Source organism: Capricornis sumatraensis, chromosome 23 (genome assembly GCF_032405125.1).
Source record: "Capricornis sumatraensis isolate serow.1 chromosome 23, serow.2, whole genome shotgun sequence".
NCBI lineage: Eukaryota > Metazoa > Chordata > Mammalia > Artiodactyla > Bovidae > Capricornis > Capricornis sumatraensis.
The window spans coordinates 25,014,106-25,034,270 of NC_091091.1; the positions used below are offsets into that span (position 1 = coordinate 25,014,106).

The 20,165-nt window shown below is 39.1% G+C and overlaps 1 protein-coding gene across 2 annotated transcripts; it reads left to right on the forward strand.

Moving 5' to 3' along the window:
• Nucleotides 1-13,410: 13,410 nt before the first annotated feature.
• SFR1 (SWI5 dependent homologous recombination repair protein 1) lies at nt 13,411-16,877 on the forward strand. Of its 2 annotated transcripts, none has more exons than XM_068961748.1 (4): nt 13,411-13,435; nt 14,577-14,692; nt 15,248-15,658; nt 16,627-16,877. In XM_068961748.1, exons 2-4 carry the CDS (start codon nt 14,597-14,599, stop codon nt 16,816-16,818), a joined length of 699 nt encoding a protein of 232 aa, XP_068817849.1. In that variant the 5' UTR covers nt 13,411-13,435; nt 14,577-14,596; the 3' UTR covers nt 16,819-16,877. The 2 variants fall into 2 exon arrangements, with proteins under 2 accessions (XP_068817849.1, XP_068817848.1); XM_068961747.1 differs by lacking the exon at nt 13,411-13,435 and adding an exon at nt 13,512-13,525.
• Nucleotides 16,878-20,165: the final 3,288 nt, after the last annotated feature.

Consider the following 20,165-nt stretch of genomic DNA (forward strand, 5'->3'; position numbering starts at 1 on the left):
TGTGCCAGGAGCAAGAGCTTACACATCCTGTCCCAAGTCTTGTGTTGATTCAGAGTGTGACTCAGTGAACCTCACTGTGGGGACTGAGGGTAGAATGGCCTATGGCAAGTCTTCCTTGAAATACTATAATAGAATCTTTCACCAGAATGTTGACACATCTAGCTGCCAAGGACAAGTGGCGGTAGGCTATCCCTAAAATTGTGGGCCTGGGAAGCAACTTCTTTTGCCCAAGTTCTTAACCCTAAAACCTTAATTACCTAATTCAAACAAATGGCTAATGACATAAAAATACATTTACATCCTATCAGGAAAACAGCTGTAATTCAAACAAATGGCTAATGGCATAAAAATACATTTACATCCTATCAGGAAAAGAGCTGTAATTAATAAAGAAGACAAAATCAGTCAGCAAGGGGAAAGAATAATTATTACAGAAACTACATGAAGCTAAGAAACCAAATACCAACTTAAACTAAAATTAAATTTAAAAATCCATTCAACTGTAGTGGTGGATATACTTCATTACATATTTGTCAAAGCTCATGGAATGTACACCCCAAAGAATGAACCCTCATGTAAACTGCAACTTTAATAATAATGTTTCAATACTCTTGCACCAATTGTAATAAATGCACCCCATCAATGACACTAGCTACTAACAGTAGAGGAAAATATGTTGTTGGTGGGAAGAGGAAGTGAGCAGGTATCTGAGATCTCTTTGTAATTTGTGCTCAATATCTCTGTAAACCTAAAAGTGCCCCTAAAATAAAGTCTATTCATACAAGGATTTTTAAAAATTATATATAATATTATACCTTCCCTGGTGGCTCAGATGGTAAAGAGTCTGCTTGCAATGCTGGGGACCCAGGTACAATCCCTGAGTCAGGAAGATCCCTTGGAGAAGGAAATGGCAACCCACTCCAGTATTTTGGCCTGAAAAATCCCATGGATAGATGAGCCTGGCAGGCTACAGTTCATGGGTTGCCAAGAGTCAGACATGACTGAGCGACTATCACACACATGTAGTATATAAAATTTAGCTAAGACATAGAAATGCTTGTTACCTTAAAACTTAAGCTTTTCTTATAAATCCAACTGAGGTCTGGGTACAGAAACCTTGGCAAGAGAGATTGGTATTCCTCATTTTTTTCTTAGCATTTCAGATTCCACTTCACAGCAATGAAGTCAATCCTTGAGATAAGCAGTTAGCAAAAATACAAATAATTAAAATTATAATCATGACACATCCTTGAACGTGAAGCATTACTTGCAAAATGCAGCTTGACTTGAACTGAAGTGTTTATCCAGGGCTTGCTTCAATAGTATGAGTCTATGTGGAGAAACCTAGACTTGGGTCCCAAAATTCATGCCATGTTCTTTGAGCCATTTTATCTTTGAATAATGAGATTTTCAAATACTTTTCTTCTATGCCTCTGGATAAACATGGTAGGGTCAGCAGGATAAACGTGCAAGAAGTAACCCTGCAGCCCCACCAAAAGATGAGGGCTGCTCAAGGCTACTCAGCAGACTGGCTTCCTGCAGTTCTCAGCAATCAGTCATGCCAGTCAATGCCTAGAAATGTGCTAGACTCGCCTACTTGTCAAGAGTAAGCAACAGACAAGTTACTCAGAGGAGTTCTGAGAGGAAGATGAGTCAAGATTTACTCATCTGTGTTTTCCAAATTTGAGCACCCACCTATTCAATCATTAACTGTGAGTTCACAGTTCTCTCCACTTGAGGATGACTGATGAAGAGCACAGGCTAAAATAGGACATGCTTCTTTGACATTTCCCATTTCCTAATCTAAATCCTTGGGATATCCTCCTATACAGTGACTCCAGGAGGTAGAGATGTACTTATTCATTCACAGCCTTTACCATAAGTAACAGAAATGTGTAACAGAACTTTTAAATTCTGTATTTATAAGGTAGTGTTTCTCTAATATAAAAGAGAGTTAGGAGATGAATGGTTGGGTTCTCCGTGGGTACTTTAGTAAAGTCTAAATTGTGCCCTAATAACCAGGACTCTAGAGCTTCAGACAAGGGGATGCTGGCAATAACAGACCATGTGCTTCTGCAAGTGGTGCAGCAGGGGGATGCCATGGTGGTATGCAGATTTCATGCTTTTTTCAGAATAGCATGAAATAAAATCACATTTAATTTTGGCACTAGGAGCAATAATATCAGCAAGAAAGTGACCAAACTACATGTTTACAAGTCTTTAAAAAACTTATGAAACAATCATTTGTTAAATATTGAAGGAACATGTAAAACAAATCAATTTACTGATGTTTTTTCTTAATATGAATTTTCTACCTATCCATCCTGATATCTGTCATCCATTAACAGATGCTGAAATTTTAAGATGAGTATACAGAAAAAAAAAAAAAAACTGGAAGCATTCAATTCCTTATTTTAATTTTTCCTACATATTTAAAAAAGATTACCCTAATTTTGATTTTACCTGTGAAACACCTTAGACCAGCTCATAGAACACTAATGTTCTATTGGAGCACAGTTTGAGAAATTTTGGCTAAATGAAACAGATGAGAAAAGTTCCCTTATCAAGCATCTCTCTTGTGCTGCCCCTGCCAGCTGCTTCCATCCTCAGCTTTCAAGTGGTGACTTCAGGCCATCACCACCTCCACCACCAGCACTACCACCTCCATCCTTGTGTTCAGGGTTACTGTCTGCCACATTCCATATTAAGCACTTCATCCACCTCACTAGATTTAATGGCATAGTTGTTGTTACCCCATTTTATACAGTATGAGGAAACACTTTTAATGAGAGCGTGAGTTAACATGGATTATAAAGGCAGAGTTGAGATTTAAGCCCTGGTATGTCTGACTCTACTATCCATTCTCTTTTTAACTGCTACCTATGCTTCCTTCATGACTCGATATACAGCAACAAGGGTGGAAAACAACAATCCATTGTATTTATAAGCCTGTCAATAAGCCCTTACATCAGGTATTCAAAAGTTTCTCAGTCACAATCTATCACTATATTATTACCCAAGGTGTCTCTGTGTCCTGTAACTGGGTTTATACACTTACAGAATATATTTAACAGAATTAGTTACAAAAAAAAGATGTTGATTGAAAAGTAGGAAGGAAGATCTATCTGGATTGTTGTGAAGACAATAACATATAGCTCAAATACCATTTTTCCCCATGAAGGTTTCCTTGACTCAACCTTCTGGGAACTCCTTAAACACTTTCCCTGTACCCTTAGCATTTTATCTCCCAGTTGAACCCCCCCAAAGTCTGCTAAGTCTTCTGTGCAGGTGCTGGGAATATAGAGATCAAAGACACAGTCCCTGATCTGAAATTCTTGTGATGATATATGTATTATGAAACCTACTGGGTGCTATAAAAGAGGAAAAACATTTAACTTTAGCTAGATGACTTGGGCAGAGGAGGAGAACGTGGGTTAATGGGAAGTGAGACAGAAAGGAGATTTCGACTCTGATCCTAGTGAGGTGGGAGGAGAAATCAAACAGAAGGAGGTGCATATGTGTTCATAGGTGTGCTTGTGTGCATGCATACACACGTGCCTGTGTTTTCCAGGCAGAAGAACCAAGTTAGATGACAAGCAGGAGAGGAGCCTGGCCTGTTATGGTAACTGTAAGCACATGATTCAAGAAGGCTTGTGTACAGGGTGTGCACTGAGAAATGGTACCAGCTCAAATCGGAAAGGTATGTTTGAGTGATTTAGTGAGGAATTTGGATTTTTATCCAGAAGAGGTCTGGGTGTCACTGGAGAATTTAAACATCTTTGGAACAATCATCCTGGCAGTAACGTAGAGAACAGATGGACCTGGTAAGTGAGATGCACAGAGAAAGCAGGGTGCAAGTCTAGGAGTCGGATGTGCAGGCACCCAGGCTAGAGCTTGGGCAGCGCTATTGATGCTGAAGAAGAGGAGTGAGAGACAAAATATATTTAGGCAAATAAAATGAATAAATGGGACAAAAGAAAAGCAATCTCAGTTTTTCAGATAAATAAAACTTACTTACCTTCTTCTGTTGTCCCTGAAATGACTCACATTTCTTTACTTTTTCCAGAGGTTGTACTATTGGTAAAAAGCACAGTTAGCAGAATGAATAGAATTAGTGTTCTTAGAAGCAGCCCAACATATATCCAAGCCAGGCTTCAGCAATACATGAACCGTGAACTTCCACATGGTCAAGCTGGTTTCAGAAAAGGCAGAGGAACCAGAGATCAAATTGCCAACATCCACTGGATCATCGAAAAAGCAAGACAGTTCCAGAAAAAACATCTATTTCTGCTTTATTGACTATGCCAAAGCCTTTGACTGTGTCAGTTCAGTTCAGTCGCTCAGTCGTGCCCAACTTTTTGCGACCCCATGAATTGCAGCACACCAGGCCTCCCTGTCCATCACCAACTCCTGGAGTTCACCAAAACTCATGTGCATCGAGTCGGTGATGTCATCCAGCCATCTCATCCTCTGTCATCCCCTTCTCCTCCTGCCCCCAATCCCTCCCAGCATCAGAGTCTTTTCCAATGAGTCAACTCTTTGCATGAGGTGGCCAGAGTATTGGAGTTTCAGCTTTAGCATCATTCCTTCCAAAGAACACTCAGGACTGATCTCCTTTACAATGGAGTGGTTGGATCTCCTTGCAGTCCAAGGAACTCTCAAGAGTCTTCTCCAACACCACAGTTCAAAGGCATCAATTCTTCGGTGCTCAGCTTTCTTCACAGTCCAACTCTCACATCCATACATGGCCACTGGAAAAACCATAGCCTTGATAGACGGACTTTTGTTGGCAAAGTAATGTCTCTGCTTTTGAATATGTTTCTAGGTTGGTCATAACTTTTCTTCCAAGGAGTAAGTGTCTTTCAATTTTATGGGTGCAATCACCATCTGCAGTGATTTTGGAGCCCCCCAAAATAAAGTCTGACACTGTTTCCACTGTTTCCCCATCTATTTCCCATGAAGTGGTGGGACCAGATGCCATGATCTTCGTTTTCTGAATGTTAAGCTTTAAGCCAACTTTTTCACTCTCCTCTTTCACTTTTGTCAAGAGGTTTTTTAGTTCCTCTTCACTTTCTGCCATAAGGGTGGTATCATCTGCATATCTGAGGTTATTGATATTTCTCCCAGCAATCTGGATTCCAGCTTGTGTTTCTTCCAGCCCAGCGTTTCTCATGATGTACTCTGCATAGAAGTTAAATAAGCAGGGTGACAATATACAGCCTTGACGTACTCTTTTTCCTATTTGGAACCAGTCTGTTTTTCCATGTCCAGTTCTAACTGTTGCTTCCTGACCTGCATATAGGTTTCTCAAGAGGATCACAATAAACTGTGGAAAATTCTGAAAGAGATGGGAATACCAGACCACCTGACCTGCCTCTTGAGAAACCTATAATAGAAAGAGTTGTAAACATCAACGTATGTCATTTGCATTCACTAAAACTTGTGTTCAAACAAAAATCCCAAATGCTTCCCCATTTTCCCCAATTTAAACTGACAACCCAAGATTATATCATGTTTAGTACAGATGCAAGCAACCTCTCCTTCACAGTTTGTGACCACAGCCCATTTCACTTGCAATTCACTGCATACAGCAACAAAAATTAGCAAATAAAAGATTTGGAAGGCCAAAGAAAAATCAAGTAGATGAGGTCTGTGTCTTAACAGCTTTACTAATTTAAAACTTCACCTATGGTAAAATGTGGCTTATCTCACTTATAATATACAATCAAGTTTAACATGATTATTAGGATACTATATCAGCCCTAAGAAAGTACACGTATATCTACTAAATTCATGTTTACATCATAAAATGTTAATCATAAAATCATGAACTTCCAAATCCTTTTTAGTCAGTTATATCAAAGGCTCTGAAGAACACGAAGGATGCTTTTCTCATTAAGGAGGAAATCATGATTTTCTCAGAATTTCGCCCTAATTAAGTGGGCTCAGGTCTCATGGTGTTTGATCTGCTATTTTGATCTCAAAACCCAGGTTAAATCTGCAGAATAATTTGTAGTATGGAGTAAACAAGCCTAGGAATTGGTAATCTGTTATAAAAATTGTATTTTAAAATACAGTTTTGTTTTGCTTTTTTTTAAGGGCAAGAAACACATAGTAAAAATATCTCACTGCCTTCCCTTTCTCCTTCCCTCTCCTCCTACATAATTCTTGGCAGTCAATTTTGAGCTTTTGAGGACAGATTCAGTTACCAGCATAGTGGTCCAGAAGAGCTTCCTGTAATATTAGCTTGAGTATTGATTGAAAGATGATGCATTTGGAAGGTTTGCCTTGAGAACTGCTAATTAGTATTTGTAAATTTGAGTCTCATAGGTATTCTCAATAGTCCACGTGTAATTCTTACCAGTAGTCTTTCAAACCTGTGGTAACATGCTACTTTCACTCCTTAAAATTAAGTGACTTCAGGTACTGGCTCACCATATCTTGATATCACTGATATTCATGAACTTCTTTTTCTGAAATGGATTCTCTTCCTAGAGTTTACTTTGGGGACTTAATCCCATTCTGAGTGCAGAAGAATCTACCTAGATTGAGGGGAACAGTAAACCTGATTCTTTCAAACTATAAAAATAGAAAGTATTTATAGGGTTGTATTGGTGGGTAAAACTGGTTGATTGATTCATCCTAAAACCTAGTGACTGAAAATAAATTGCTATCCTTGTAGATAGTTATTGGAATGAAATAAAGTCCGGTTTACATACCTTCAAAACCTCAGGAAAATAGATCTGAGTGAAAATAATATGCACTGGGAAACTGCTTTTTTTTTAAAGAGGAGCATCTTGCCAAAGATTCAAACTCATTACTTTTGGGGTAGCTTAATTGCACAAGCTTTATGCTAATTATTGTTATATTAAAATATTTGGCAGCCTAACAAAAATCTTAAACTTGTACATGCACGTTCAAAATACCCTGTTTCAATGGCCCAGAGTTAGACTAGGAAAGCGTTTCAGAGAATGCCAACCTGTAGTAATGTTGTTGTTGTTTTTTTCCTTTAAAACAGCAGTTTATAATTTATAATTTCTTAGGAACTTGCTTAACAAATATGTACGTGATTAGTTGCTTGCCCTCCAAAACCCAGCTCCATGTTCTTTGGTATCAAGGGATGCTTCCTGCCAAATGACAGGCTTTCAAAAGTCAAGAAGACCGTCTTTGCTGGTGAGTGTTATTCCTGCACTTGGTATGAATTTCACTCTCAGCACATCTTTGGCAGCATAAAGGTTGAGTTATTAATATCCAGCATTTATAAAAAGGTACAGATTCACAAGTTATAAACAAGTATGAGGAAGACAGTAAAACCAGTACAATGGAGTACTGTGGAGTATTGACAAGAATTTAAGTAACTTTCTCAATGATTTAAAAAGAAGATAAAAGTTGGAAAGTGGCTACAAAGAAAAGGATAATTTGACTCAGAATTTGTAACTTACAAAAAGTGAAAAATAACTGAGATGATATAGGCACTTGATAGCTGCTATAATAATAACCATAGTGACATACGGGGAAATTTTGGGAGGTGGAAAGTTGGGAAGAGCTTGAGCTAAAAGTGTACACTGTTGAATGAAAAGCATTACCTGTCTTAATCTTCTGTTAATAAAGTTTAAATAGCTGAATGAAGTCTTGGACAAACATGTGAGGGTGAATATAGGCTCTATTCTATGCTCTTTTTCCAGGATCCTTTCTATGGGAGGGATATTTTTTTACCACAAAATATAGTGATATCATTTGCCAAATGTGGGTCATCAACATCATCACTAAACTTCATACATTATTTTTTGGAGAGCCACAGATGTGTGATAGAGGTGGAGAGCTGGGCAATGTTGATATCACTGGCAAGCAGTGTAATTTAGACACAGTGTGGGGTTAGTGAGCACTAGCCATAATTTTGGAGGTGGAAGGGAGAGGAACAGGAAGAGGTGCTTTTGTCAAGTTGTCTTCCTCACCTTTGACCATGCTTCTCCAAGGGATCCTCCCTGGGGAGTCAGACCTCATGGTCAGAGGTTCTGGCATTCAGTGGGTTTCGTATTGCTCATAAACGTCCATGATGAAAATAGAAGACATCTTATGTTGCCTTTGGGAGCAGTGGCAAAGGGATCAAGTTTCAGTCTAGCTCTTAGATCCTGAAAGAAAGTGAAAGTGTTAGTCACTCAGTCATGTCTGACTCTTTGTGACCCCACGGACTGCAGCCCACCAGGCTCCTCTGTCCATGGAATTCTCCAGGCAAGAATACTGGAGTGGATGGCCATATCCTTCTCCAGGGGATCTTACTGACCCAGGGATTGAACCCGGGTCTCCTGCATTGCAGGCAGATTATTTACTGTCTGAGCCACCAGGGAAATCCTTAGATCTTGAGCTGAACCAGAAAATTCCTGGTTATACACTAATTCACAGATTTACTCTACTGCTACAGATAGCGCTAGTGGTAAAGAACCCACCTACCAATGCTGGAGACAGGGGTTTCATCCCTGGGTTGGTAAGATCCCCTGGAGGAGGGCATGGCAACCCATTCCAGTATTCTTGCCTGGAGAATCCCATGGACAGAGGAGCCTAGTGGGCTACGGTCCACAGGGTCACAAAGAGTTGGACACAACTGAAGCAACTTACGATGCATACGTACCATCAAAGTTTGGCAAGATATGGAAGAGCAGAAGCCAAAAGGTCGACAGTGTCCTAGAACATGGTAGAATGGTCTCTTAACTCCTTATTTTCCTGGTACTAACATACATTCTTAAGGCATCCCAGGAGGCTCAGTGGTAAAGAATCCACCTGCCAATGCAGGAGATACAGAAGATGCAATTCAATCCCTGGGTCAAGAAGATCCCCTGAAGGAGGAAATGACAACCCACTCCAGTGTTCTTACCTGGAAAATCCTGTGGACAGAGGAACCTGGAGGGCTACAGTCCATGGGGTCCCAAAGAGTTGGATACAACTTAGCGACTGAGCAATGGACATTCTTACTCCTCCATCTTAAAAAAGCATCACATCTTTTATATTCTCAAGACTAAAACAGTAATAAGAAGTGAGAGTAGAAAAGTGAGTTGACTTCTTTGTCAGCACTTCAAACAGATTTCAATACTGTGAAATTATCTTGGGAGTTGTTATCTCTCAAACTTCAGGTGGTTAAAGATGATTATAAGACATGTTCTGTTGCTTGAGGATTTGCTGACATCTATTGCCTTTTTTTCCCCTCTGAATAGGTGTAGGGGTGACATTTCTGAGTTAATAAAGGATTTGAGAAAGATGTGGCCTTGAGCAATACTTTTATTACCATTACTTTTCCACAATCTAGCTCTCTGCCACGACCCTCCCACTCACCCACACCCTACCCCCTTCCTCACAGCTATTAATCTAACCTGAATCACTCTATTCTTCTCCAAGAGAACACACCCCACTAATAGCAGTGAATCAGACACTCTTACTTCTCTAGTCTCTAATGCACTTGACAAAATGCCAGATCTAATAGAATAAAAGGACAGGAACTTCATGTGAAAGGATCTCTTTAGGTTCTTGTTCAGTATACTACCCTCAACATTAGTTACCAGATCAATTTTCTGGTTGCCTGGTGGTAAACAGGTTTTTATCATTGATCTTCCACATATCTCCATGCTTGAAGTAGTCATTCTACTCAGTGAGGCAACCATTCAGGCATGCCTAATATCTAATTCAAGGGCTCTTCCATCTTGAAGCTGAAAACAAAATCCTCTCTTTTTAACCTGATGAAAAAATATTAAAGAGTTTACTCTCAAAGAACACCCTTTGATAACAGTCTTCAATGGTCTCTGCAAGTAAATCAATTAAACATTACAGAATTCCACTTAAGATATCTAAGCAATAGCAAAAAGAAATAGAATTAGTTTCAAAAAAGAAATAGTCTGTCAATTATTTAAAGGGAAATTTATAACGGCACACTAAAACACCTATCTTCATCATGGATAGGTCTGTAGGATGAGACTTGAATTCATGGCAGGAGAAACCTAGTTTTTTAAATCAATTTTTATTGGAGTATAGCTGCCTTGCAATGTTGTATTAGTTTCTGCTATACAGCAAAGTGAATCAGTTATATGTATACATATATTCCCCCTTTTTTGGATTCCTTCCCACTTGGGTCAGCACAGAGCACTGGGTAGAGGGGTAGAGCTCCCTGTGCTCAGTAGGTTCTCGTTAGTTATTTATTTTATACATAGCAGTGTACATAGGTCAATTCCAATCTTCCAGTACTTCCCACCCTCACTTCCCCCCTTCTATGTCTATGTCTCTATTTCTGCTTTGCAAATAAGTTCATCTCTATCATTTTTCTAGATTCCACATATAAGCGACGTTGTATGATATCTGTTTTTCTCTTTCTGACTTACTTCACTCTGTATGACAGTCCCTAGAGGAGAGTCTTTCAACTTATATACCAGTGTCATAAGAAATATTGAACACTAGTTGAGAGAATTTAGTAGGCCTTCTTGTGAGTGTTATACTGTTTAACTTGTTCTAATGTACTTTATAAATCAACTTTATCATGTGGATTATATACATTTCTTCACCCAAGTGAATTTGAATTCTGGTTTTAAAAGTGTGTATTTATATTTTAATTGTTAAAAAATACCTATGGATACTAACTGTGTCTACATGATATGAACTTTGTTGTCAATAAGAAAAGTCAATGGAATGGAATCTAGGTCATCCAGAGGTGACTGTTAAGATTATTATTAATGTTAAAAATTACAAAAAAATAGTACAATAAAATTTTAAATTGTAGCTTAAAAGAGTGTGTGTGTATGTATGTGTGCTTTGCTGTATGGAGAGACAGAGAGACTATTCATTATTCTCTTTTTGCTATTAAAAAAGAAAAAACCCACATAAAGGTTTTTAGGTTTATGTCATTATCTCACCAACAATAATCATAGACAAGAATGGACAGAAGCATTTTACCACACCCTGATGAATAACAAAGTGGTGAACAGTAGCCTTGGGTATGAAATTTAAAAACACACAGAGAAAGCCTGCCTTAGGTTAATATTAATTACTATCATCACTGAATTCTACTGCTCAAATTGTTCTCTATGGTGGAGTAGGATCCTTGCCTTCTGGTTCTCTAGGGCAGGATTTTTCCTTGCCTGAAGTTTGAATATAATAAAACATACTATGTCTGAAACATACTATGAAACATACAATGTCATGTGTGGGAAACAACTACTTACAGGCCAGTAAACTTCAGGCTCTGAAAGACATGGAAATGATTGCTAGGCCTTATCTCAAGATACAATGAAAACTATAGAGGCTATATTCCAGATCCCTTACAGTAAATTGAGAGTGAAAGTTCTATTTCCACTTTGGTATGTAATGGGAGTAAGTAAAACTTGTGCATGGGAAGATCGTTCAGTTCTAACAACACTGGAAATCAGAGATGTAGGTCAACAAATGCACATTTCTGAAATACAGGTTCTTCTGAGTACTCCTTCTAAAGTTCTTTGAAAATCTGGCCAAAACAATCCCATTTAATATACAGGTTCATATAGTAAGCAAGTCAGAACATTTGCTAGGCAAGATGTTTTCATTTATGGAGCCAGCAAAAACACAGTTCTAAGCTCAGGTTATAATGATAAAAGGGTTTTGGAGCAGCTGATTTTAGGGAATCATAAAAACAACCCAATGTTATGCCCCAAGGTGTAAAGAATATGCAGAGTGTGCATTGTGCTTTTAGTGTCAGGACAAATCACTCTGCTTTTTTCAGTGTAACTGATGCCAATGGATGAGTAAAGGGAGAAATAAACATACAGACTTGGATCTGTGGCTTAGCAAGCCAAAATCACAAGTTCTCACTTTCATTTTGTAAATTCCTTGAGATTTATATAATTTTTGAAAATTTTAAAAGAATCATAATACATTATTTAACTATATGTGGCAGCTTCAAGTTTTCTATTTATGGCTTACGTCCTACAAATCATTGCATCTTTTAAAAATCTGCGGCCTTTTGAGGGGAGATAAGGGATGGATGAAAGGATTATATGATGCATTCCTTTAGATCAATTAGAGAGTGATGACTATATTGTAGTTCCTTATATAACAACTTTTGAGTGTTTCCTAGATACCTATTGCCGCTTTTCACTGCCTGTCCTGAATTCTCATTTAATTCTTCAAATCCTAGGAGGATTGATACTATTATCCCCTTTATGGATGAGGAAGCTGAGACACAGACACATTCCATTACAAACACCACAAAGGCGCTGGGATCTGAACCTAAGCAATTTGACTCCAACATTTATGTTCTTAATCACTGCATTAGGTGGTCTTCAAGTTCTGTAGATACATTCCACTGTTTAGCACTCAGTTATTCCTTCTGGGTCCTTGCTACTTGTAAGCCATTTATATCAGATATTAGTAAAAAGACAGTGTCAACGTTTAAAATGGCTATTCCTTAGAATTCAAAACACTGCCCCGCTAAAATTCCCAACTTCCACGTGACTCAGAAATTACTCAACTGTCTTTTCCCAAACTCAGTGCTCCACCCAATTAGTTCACTTTGTTGTTGCCCAGCAACGGAACCTCGCTACACAGGAAACGAGGAGGGCTATTTTAGACCGAGGATGCCACTGCCCAGTATTCAGCCAGGGTTTGGACCAACCTAATCTTAGTCATTGTTCTGCTTCCTGTATTGCACCCCAACGACTTTCCTTGGGCTACATTTTCTTTCAGGTTTGACGAAAAGATTCGGAGCCAAGCTAAGAAATCTAAATTTTCAGACAGATTCGCCAAAAGAAGGAAGAGGAAAACAACAACAACAACAAAACCACCCGTGGCGGGACCGCAGACTTTGAGGCAGCAGTCTAAAAGCTCTACTGCTTCCGCTGGGGTCTTAGATTTCTAATGTGTCTGACTGTCAACGGGCCATTGACCCATCTTTTTGTAGTCTTTGCCTTTGGAGTTTACAAGCTGTAAATATAACACACAGCAGGCCCGGAGTCTCTGGGTCCCGTGGAGTCTGAGAAAAGGCCTTTGCTGTGGGGAGCGCGAAGAGACTGACGGGAGCTAGGAGAACAGGAGGGCCATTCTCAGGCGTCCTTTAGAAACACAAAAACCAGGAAGCAGCAAAGGAAGGCGGTATAAAAAAAGAGCGAGAAGAAGCCGCGAAGAAAAGCGCGCACCTCATGGGAACCGTTAGTTGCTTTAAAGCTCTTCCCAGCAAACGGCCGCGCGCGCAGTGCCGCGACTTTCGGGCGCTGGGCGGAGCAGAGCCGCGCGTATCGGTCAACTCGGCCAATCACGCGTCACGGCCCCTCCGTTTCGTCCTGCCCCCTTGCGGAATCTCGAGGCCGCGCGCGCGCAGTCCCGCCTCTCCGGGCGCTGGGCGGAGAGGAGCTGTGTGTCAATCAATCTGGCCAATCGCGCGTCTCTTCCTTCTCCCGCGCGGCCCGGCCTCTGAAACGGCGCAGCGGTTAGCGCGCTCTTTGTGCTGTCTGGGGATGGCTGAGGGAGGTACCGTGCGGGGTGTGGAGTGGCTGTCTGACAGCTGAACTTCTTCGGGGTTCGGATGGGGAATTGAATAATGCTCCCTTTCCGCGGTCAAGGCACCTCTCAGCTCCACCTCAGGTTTTGGGTGTCTCGAGGGCTCGTGTGGGCCTTCTGTAGTGGCTGGAGGGGAGGGAGGGCTCCTCTGGGATTTTACCCTGTAGAGTTGATGGCCTTTGAGAAACTTCAGTCTCTCCTTTTCACGGTCTCTTCGCTATTTAATTGAAAACGTTGCAGACAGGAGTGAACTTACCCGTGCTTGTGCTCCTTATTCCTCACCCCCCGGGGGTCGTTAGTTTTAGGCACACAGCTTCTAGGATTTAGGGTAGTGTAACAGGTTTAATTATGTTTATTTAAGTGGGATAGTAGTGGGAAATAGGAGAATGTGATCCATAATCAAGAGGAAGAGTAATCAATAGATAAAGGCATAAGATGAACTCAATTTAAAAACCGACAAGCACTTTAAAGAAGTTATAAATATATATTTTTAAATTTTAAAATATTGGGCTGCCCTTGTGGCTCAGCTGGTAAAGAATCCGCCTGCAATATGGGAGACCTGGGTTCGATCCCTGGGTTGGGAAGATCCCCTGGAGAAGGGACCGGCTACCCACTCCAGTATTCTGGCCTGGAGAACGCCATGGACTGTATAGACCATGGGGTCGCAAAGAGTCGGACACGACTGAGCGATTTTCACTTAAAGCACTAAAGGATTTCAATTACATTTTCCTTCATTGTGAAACTGGCTTAATGAGATTAGAGAATTCCTGAATGTTATTCTCCTCCCCGCCTACCCCGCCCCACCACCATATGGCAGGTTTTGAGACTTTTATCAGTCAGTAAAAACAAATGGAGAGTTCTTTATGTGAGATGCTAGCTGGGTAACTTGTCATGAAAAAACTAGTAGTCACCATAATGACCAACAATCTAATTTAGGGAAGTAAACAGAAAATTGCACACAAAAAAGCAAGAATGAATCACAGCTAAGTGAAAGGAAGTTGTTTAAAATTGAATATATAGAGGTGTGGGCGAATTTGATTTCTGTTTTGTCATTATTTTCTGTTTTTTAGAAGTAAAGCAAGATTTCAAGATGGAAAGTCCATCAAACTTGGCTTCGATGTTACCTAGCACTCCACAAGCTGATGCCAATCCACCATCTCCCCATTCAAGTAGTTCAAGAAAACAAGTATGACAATCTTAGTTCTTTCACTGGATGTATATTTCTAAGTATTGCAGTAATGGTGGTTTTAAGTCTACTGAACATTGTTAATAGTGTGTAGGTTAATAAGTAAAATTTTTGTTAACATCATTTTAGGTGTTTCCTTTTAGAAAATGTATTGGACCTTCCTCTTAGATTTTCATCCTGACTCAATTATTTTCATTTATTTTCAGTTCAGGTTATTACAGCATTCCAAACAAAAAGTTTGATGTCATGGAGGTCTTTGGTGGAAAGATCTTTTTCCTTAATTTGTAACTAAGCACTTAACCATATCAGGCTTGGACTAATTGCTGAACAAATGTTTGTGATTACTGAGTAGAAGAGTGCTGGCTTAAAAAGAGAATAAAACTTAGTGGAGCTTCCAGAAATTGAAAGGTATTTTGTGATGGTTACTTTAGATATATGGAGACAGAAAGCCATCTAGTGGTGTCTGCCACAGAAATGTAGTCTTGATTCCTAGATTTATTTATATCAAGAATGTTTTTCTTGATTGACATTATTAACATTTGATGCCTTTTTCAGCCTATGAGTGCAACCCTTAGAGAACGATTAAGGAAAACCAGATCTTCATTTAATTCCTGTTACAGTATGGTAAAACGGCTTAAAGTAGAGAGTGAGGAAAATGATCAGACTTTTTCACAGAAATCAGCACCTTCAACAGAAGAAAACTTTTTAGAATTTCACGAAAAATTTAAACACATAGATAGTGAATTTGAAGAAAGTACATATTTGAAAGATACCTTCAAGAATATCAATGTTTGTGAATCTAAATCACTTGATACTGAGCCATGCAGTGATCTCCAAAATGACTTTATGAATGAGAATCTTGCCAAACATGAACTAAACAAAGAAAAAGCAAAATTGATGAAGCAGATTCACGAGAAAGAAGACCTTCTTCGGAGGCTGAAGCTAGTCAAAATGTATAGATCAAAGGTGAGAAGAATTTCAGAGCCATTGCCTAATAATTTTTTTGTTTGTTTGTTTTTAGATAAATGGTAGGAAAGTATTTCAAAAAGAAAATACAACTTTATTTTACAATACTTAGAAATAAGCCAATTACCAAGAGACCTGGCTTCCAACAACTTTAACTCAAATATAAGTCATAGATTTAGAGAAGAGGCCTTAAACACCAGGTATACATTTTTGAAAGCCCCAGCCCACATTTAATATGCAGTTGAAGCTTTTCTCTCTAGTTTCCATCCCACAGCAGTATTAGAAGTTTCAAATGTTAGCTGCAAATTGCAGTGAGAACAGAAGCAACAGTGACAGTGAAGAGAAAAAGGCTAAAAATGGGCCACAGAGTACAATAAAAAGTATTTTTAGTAATGATTTTGTGTAATTAAATTATTACCAACAAATTATTAAAATGTTTCATGCATTTTCTTTAAGAAAACAACAAAAATATAATAAATTTTAGATCTCAATCCAGGTAGGTTGAAATGAATAGAATTTGGGCACTTGGAAGATGACCCTTATTTATCTGCATTATTCATTTATATTGTAATTGCTCTTTTCCAGTGTGTAATCAATGATGGAATGCTATACCTTATTTGCTCTTTTGAATTTTTAGGATTTCTCTAAATACAACCACTTGAGTTTTATGAGATTGTGACACTGAAAAATATTAATTTGAATATAAGTTTTAAAGTATAGCTGTAGTAGAAAAAGTAGATATTTTTAACCTATATTGTAGCTTCTTTACATAGTTTTGCCTTATTTTTTTCTCTGAAGGTAAGGTTTTTACTTAAAACCATTTTTCTTTTTTTCTGGGTAGACGTCCCGTTCATGTCCAAATATGTTACCCTTTAAACCTACTATGCATTGACTGATTTAACAACTTTCATTAAGTAAGTTAAAATAGGATGACGTACATTCATGCCTTTGTTTTGTTTCTGTTTCAGAATGACCTGTCTCAGTTACAGTTGTTAATAGAGAAGTGGAGAAGCTGTAGCCAGCAGTTGCTTTATGAGTTGCAGTCAGCTATGTCTGAGGAGAACAAGAAACTAAGCCTTACTCAGCTGATAGACCATTATGGGTTAGATGATAAATTGCTACACTATAACAGAAATGAAGAAGAATTTATAGGTGTTTAATTCATAATTTTATTCTCCAGAATATCTTTGTGAATGACAACTTAATCAAAAGATACTTATACATTTTAAAGGGAAGATATAAACCATTAGGGCTTGGAGAAAGGTATCCTGGTGAACCTGGATCAATTTAGGGCCTATGTTATATAAATATAAACAAAGTTCAAAAATGAAAATTTAGTGTTTTGAATAAATTTCCCAAAGAAAACTTGCCAGTTAAAGAAAGGTGAAAAAAATGTTTTTAATTAAATCATGTTAAGATAATTTGGAGAACTGTGGAAGTGAGTTTTAATACACTGTTTTATTTATTGTGGTAAAACGTTTTATTTTAAATGTTCACTAGTCCATCTAGTGAATGTCTAAATGTAAACTTGTCTAAAAATACTTGCTTCCCCTAAGTTTATGCCTCTGCCTTGTTTTCACCCATTTACCTCATGTTTATCTGGATGGTATAGCAGGTATTTAAACTCATGTTCAAAATTATATTAGTTTCTGTCTCTTCAAATTTGTCACTTGTATTCTGCATCTCATTTAGTGAAATGATCATCTATTCTTTATAAAACCACATATGCTCATTTCCCACTTCAAGGCATGGTATACAGCGTCTTTTACATTCATCTGCCTTTCCAGTCATATCTGTGAAAAAGGTTAAAGTTGGCATATCTATTCCATTAATAGGCTTCCCTGTGGCTCAGCTGGTAAAGAATCTGCCTGCAATGCTGGAGACCTGGGTTCGATCCCTGGGTTGGGAAGATCCCCTGGAGAAGGGAATGGCTACCCACTCCAGTATTCTGGCCTAGAGAATTCCAGGGACTGTATAGTCCATGGGGTTGCAAAGAGTCAGGCACTACTGACTTTCACTTTCACTCCATTAACTGACTCAGCCGAAACCCACCTTCACTGGGGGTGGTACCTAATCTGTTATCCTGGCCATAGATAGACATATGACCCAACCTGGCCCAGTCCTTGAGAATCTGAAACTAAAGAAAAGAAAGCCCATCTCCTTTTGTGACCAGAGCAGTTGTATGTGAACTTGGAAGCAGAAAAGCTTGTGTGTTTTAAGTGTGCCCTTACAGGGAAAGGCAGAGAGAGAACTTTGTGAGTCAGTGGTTTCTTGGTTCAGTCTTCCTGAGGACTTTCTGGGATTTCTGTTCTTGGGTCGTTTTAAGGGCTAACACAGCTTTGCTTGGGTTTTTTTGTTTTAGTTTCCCCCTACCCCCAACCAAAAAAAAAATTCTTAAAAAAAAGTACTTCCCCTGCTACTTGGTAAATAGCTATTACCCTAAGCTCCCCCTGCCCTCTACTCCCAAGTGCTCCTTTTTTTCAGTCCAGTCCTTCCCCATGAGCCAACAAACTATTAATGTTGGCATATCAGGATTTTGCTCTTGTATGCATTCTGTTAGTGCCCATGTTACTTACCCTCCCCACCCCCCTCCCCAGTTCTTACCTTCTGTACATTGCCATTATCACTGGCTTCTGTGAATCCAAGAGGACTGGCCCAGTCCTCACATGAGCCTTCCCTGGCTCTAGTATTCCCAGATGGGCATCCCTGGGAAGCTATGTTGACTAGCCTCCCCTGCTTCTTACTGCTCAGTCTGAGGTTCTAAGTGGGGCTGGGGAAGTGGCTTCCCTGGTGGTGCTGGCATTTGACTGCAGCTGCCCCACTGCTGATTAGCACATCTGGAGTCACTCTCAGATGTCCACTTGGAAGAAGTACAGCATCAGTGAGACTCTGGTTTGGGAGAGCTGGGGAGGAGGTGGGGGTACAGTCAGGGGGATTTTTAAGGCCTTGGCTGAGGGCTCCAGCAGCTCAGTGGGCATTTCTACAAGCGGAGGGAGATCATGGAGTATGGATGGGGCTTATGGGAGAGGTTGGGGCCTAGGGATGCCCTTGAAGCAGTCCCCTTTTAAATAACTTGTTAATTTCACCTCCATTTAATAGGATATATATTTTTAAAGAACTAGTGAATAAGAACTATTTTTATCCATTAAGATGAAAACTAACACTTAGCATTTGCTTAGACCATATTTCTAAAAATATGTTAACTCACTTGAGTATTATAATTACCAAACACTCCAGTTTTAAAGATGAGGAAATTTTAAGATCAAGTGGTTATTTATCCCAAGGAACCCAGCAACAGAGCTCATACTCTTAAGTCCTATCCTCAAAACCCTGTTATGTTTGACTCAGTTAATTATATTACTACTTGATAAAATAGATAATATTTTAAAGGGCTATAAAAATATGAATATAACTGCTGTTAGTTCAGCAGAAGCTGAGAAGAATTAGAGAGCGTTGGGTTGCACGACCCATGTGCCTTTCCAAAGCACCTACCAACACCCTCAAACCAGAAGATGCCTCCTGTTGCAAGTGCTGCTATGCTACTAGAATTCATCCTGGGGGCAAGAGACTTTTGCTAATTTCCATTCTATCTATGCCTCAAAGATGAGGCATTTAAGCAAGGAGCATTGCAAGATCACTCAGGGTGGACATTAAGAAACAGAAACCACACAGGTTGTTTTAAGACCCAGCAATCCACAGAGCACTGTCCAGTGATATTTATGGCCTTAACTAGTAACAAATGGAGGCTCCAACAGTTAATTTAGGTGACATGGAAATGTTACTAATGGACACTACCATGCTTAATAAGCCAAACTGACTAGGACTCATTCTAGGTCTAAGAAGGGGAGTTGTCAAAATGATACTGACTCTTATTTTTCTTACTATTCCCACTAAACTGGTGATCACTGAACAGGTGATCAATTATGGTACTATCCTGGCAGTTTTTAAACAGAAGTTTTTAAAACTTCTAGAAAATTTTTTTTCTAAATATAATATTTTATAATTGCTCTCTTGGCTTTACCTACACCAGTGTACACTGTATATGGTATTGCAGATTAAACTTAACAATTAATTCACGAATTGCAGAACAATGAGACATTGATACCATTTGGAGATTGTGGTCAATGATCCTGCTGATTATCACCTTGGAATGCAGTCAGTCCATAGGCTATGGAAAGGCAAAGCAGTTTTCTGAACAGTTAATCTCATTACTTAACATCATCTACATGAATAAAGTGATAAACTATTTCATGGAAGTATAAGAATTCTTATCACCAAATTCCTTCGCTTGTGGCTGTGTTTCTCCACACCAAACAATTCTCAAACACCATGTGGATGTCCTATAATACAATTCAACTCAGTTCTGACATCTATCTGGAAATAGCATCAAATTCCACAAGTTAAGGTCTTAGTCCCATAAGACTGCCCTCCACTTTAGATGTCAACTGAAAGCCTACATTGTCAACTCTGCTTCTGACCCACTGGCAATAAATAGGTTCCCGAGACT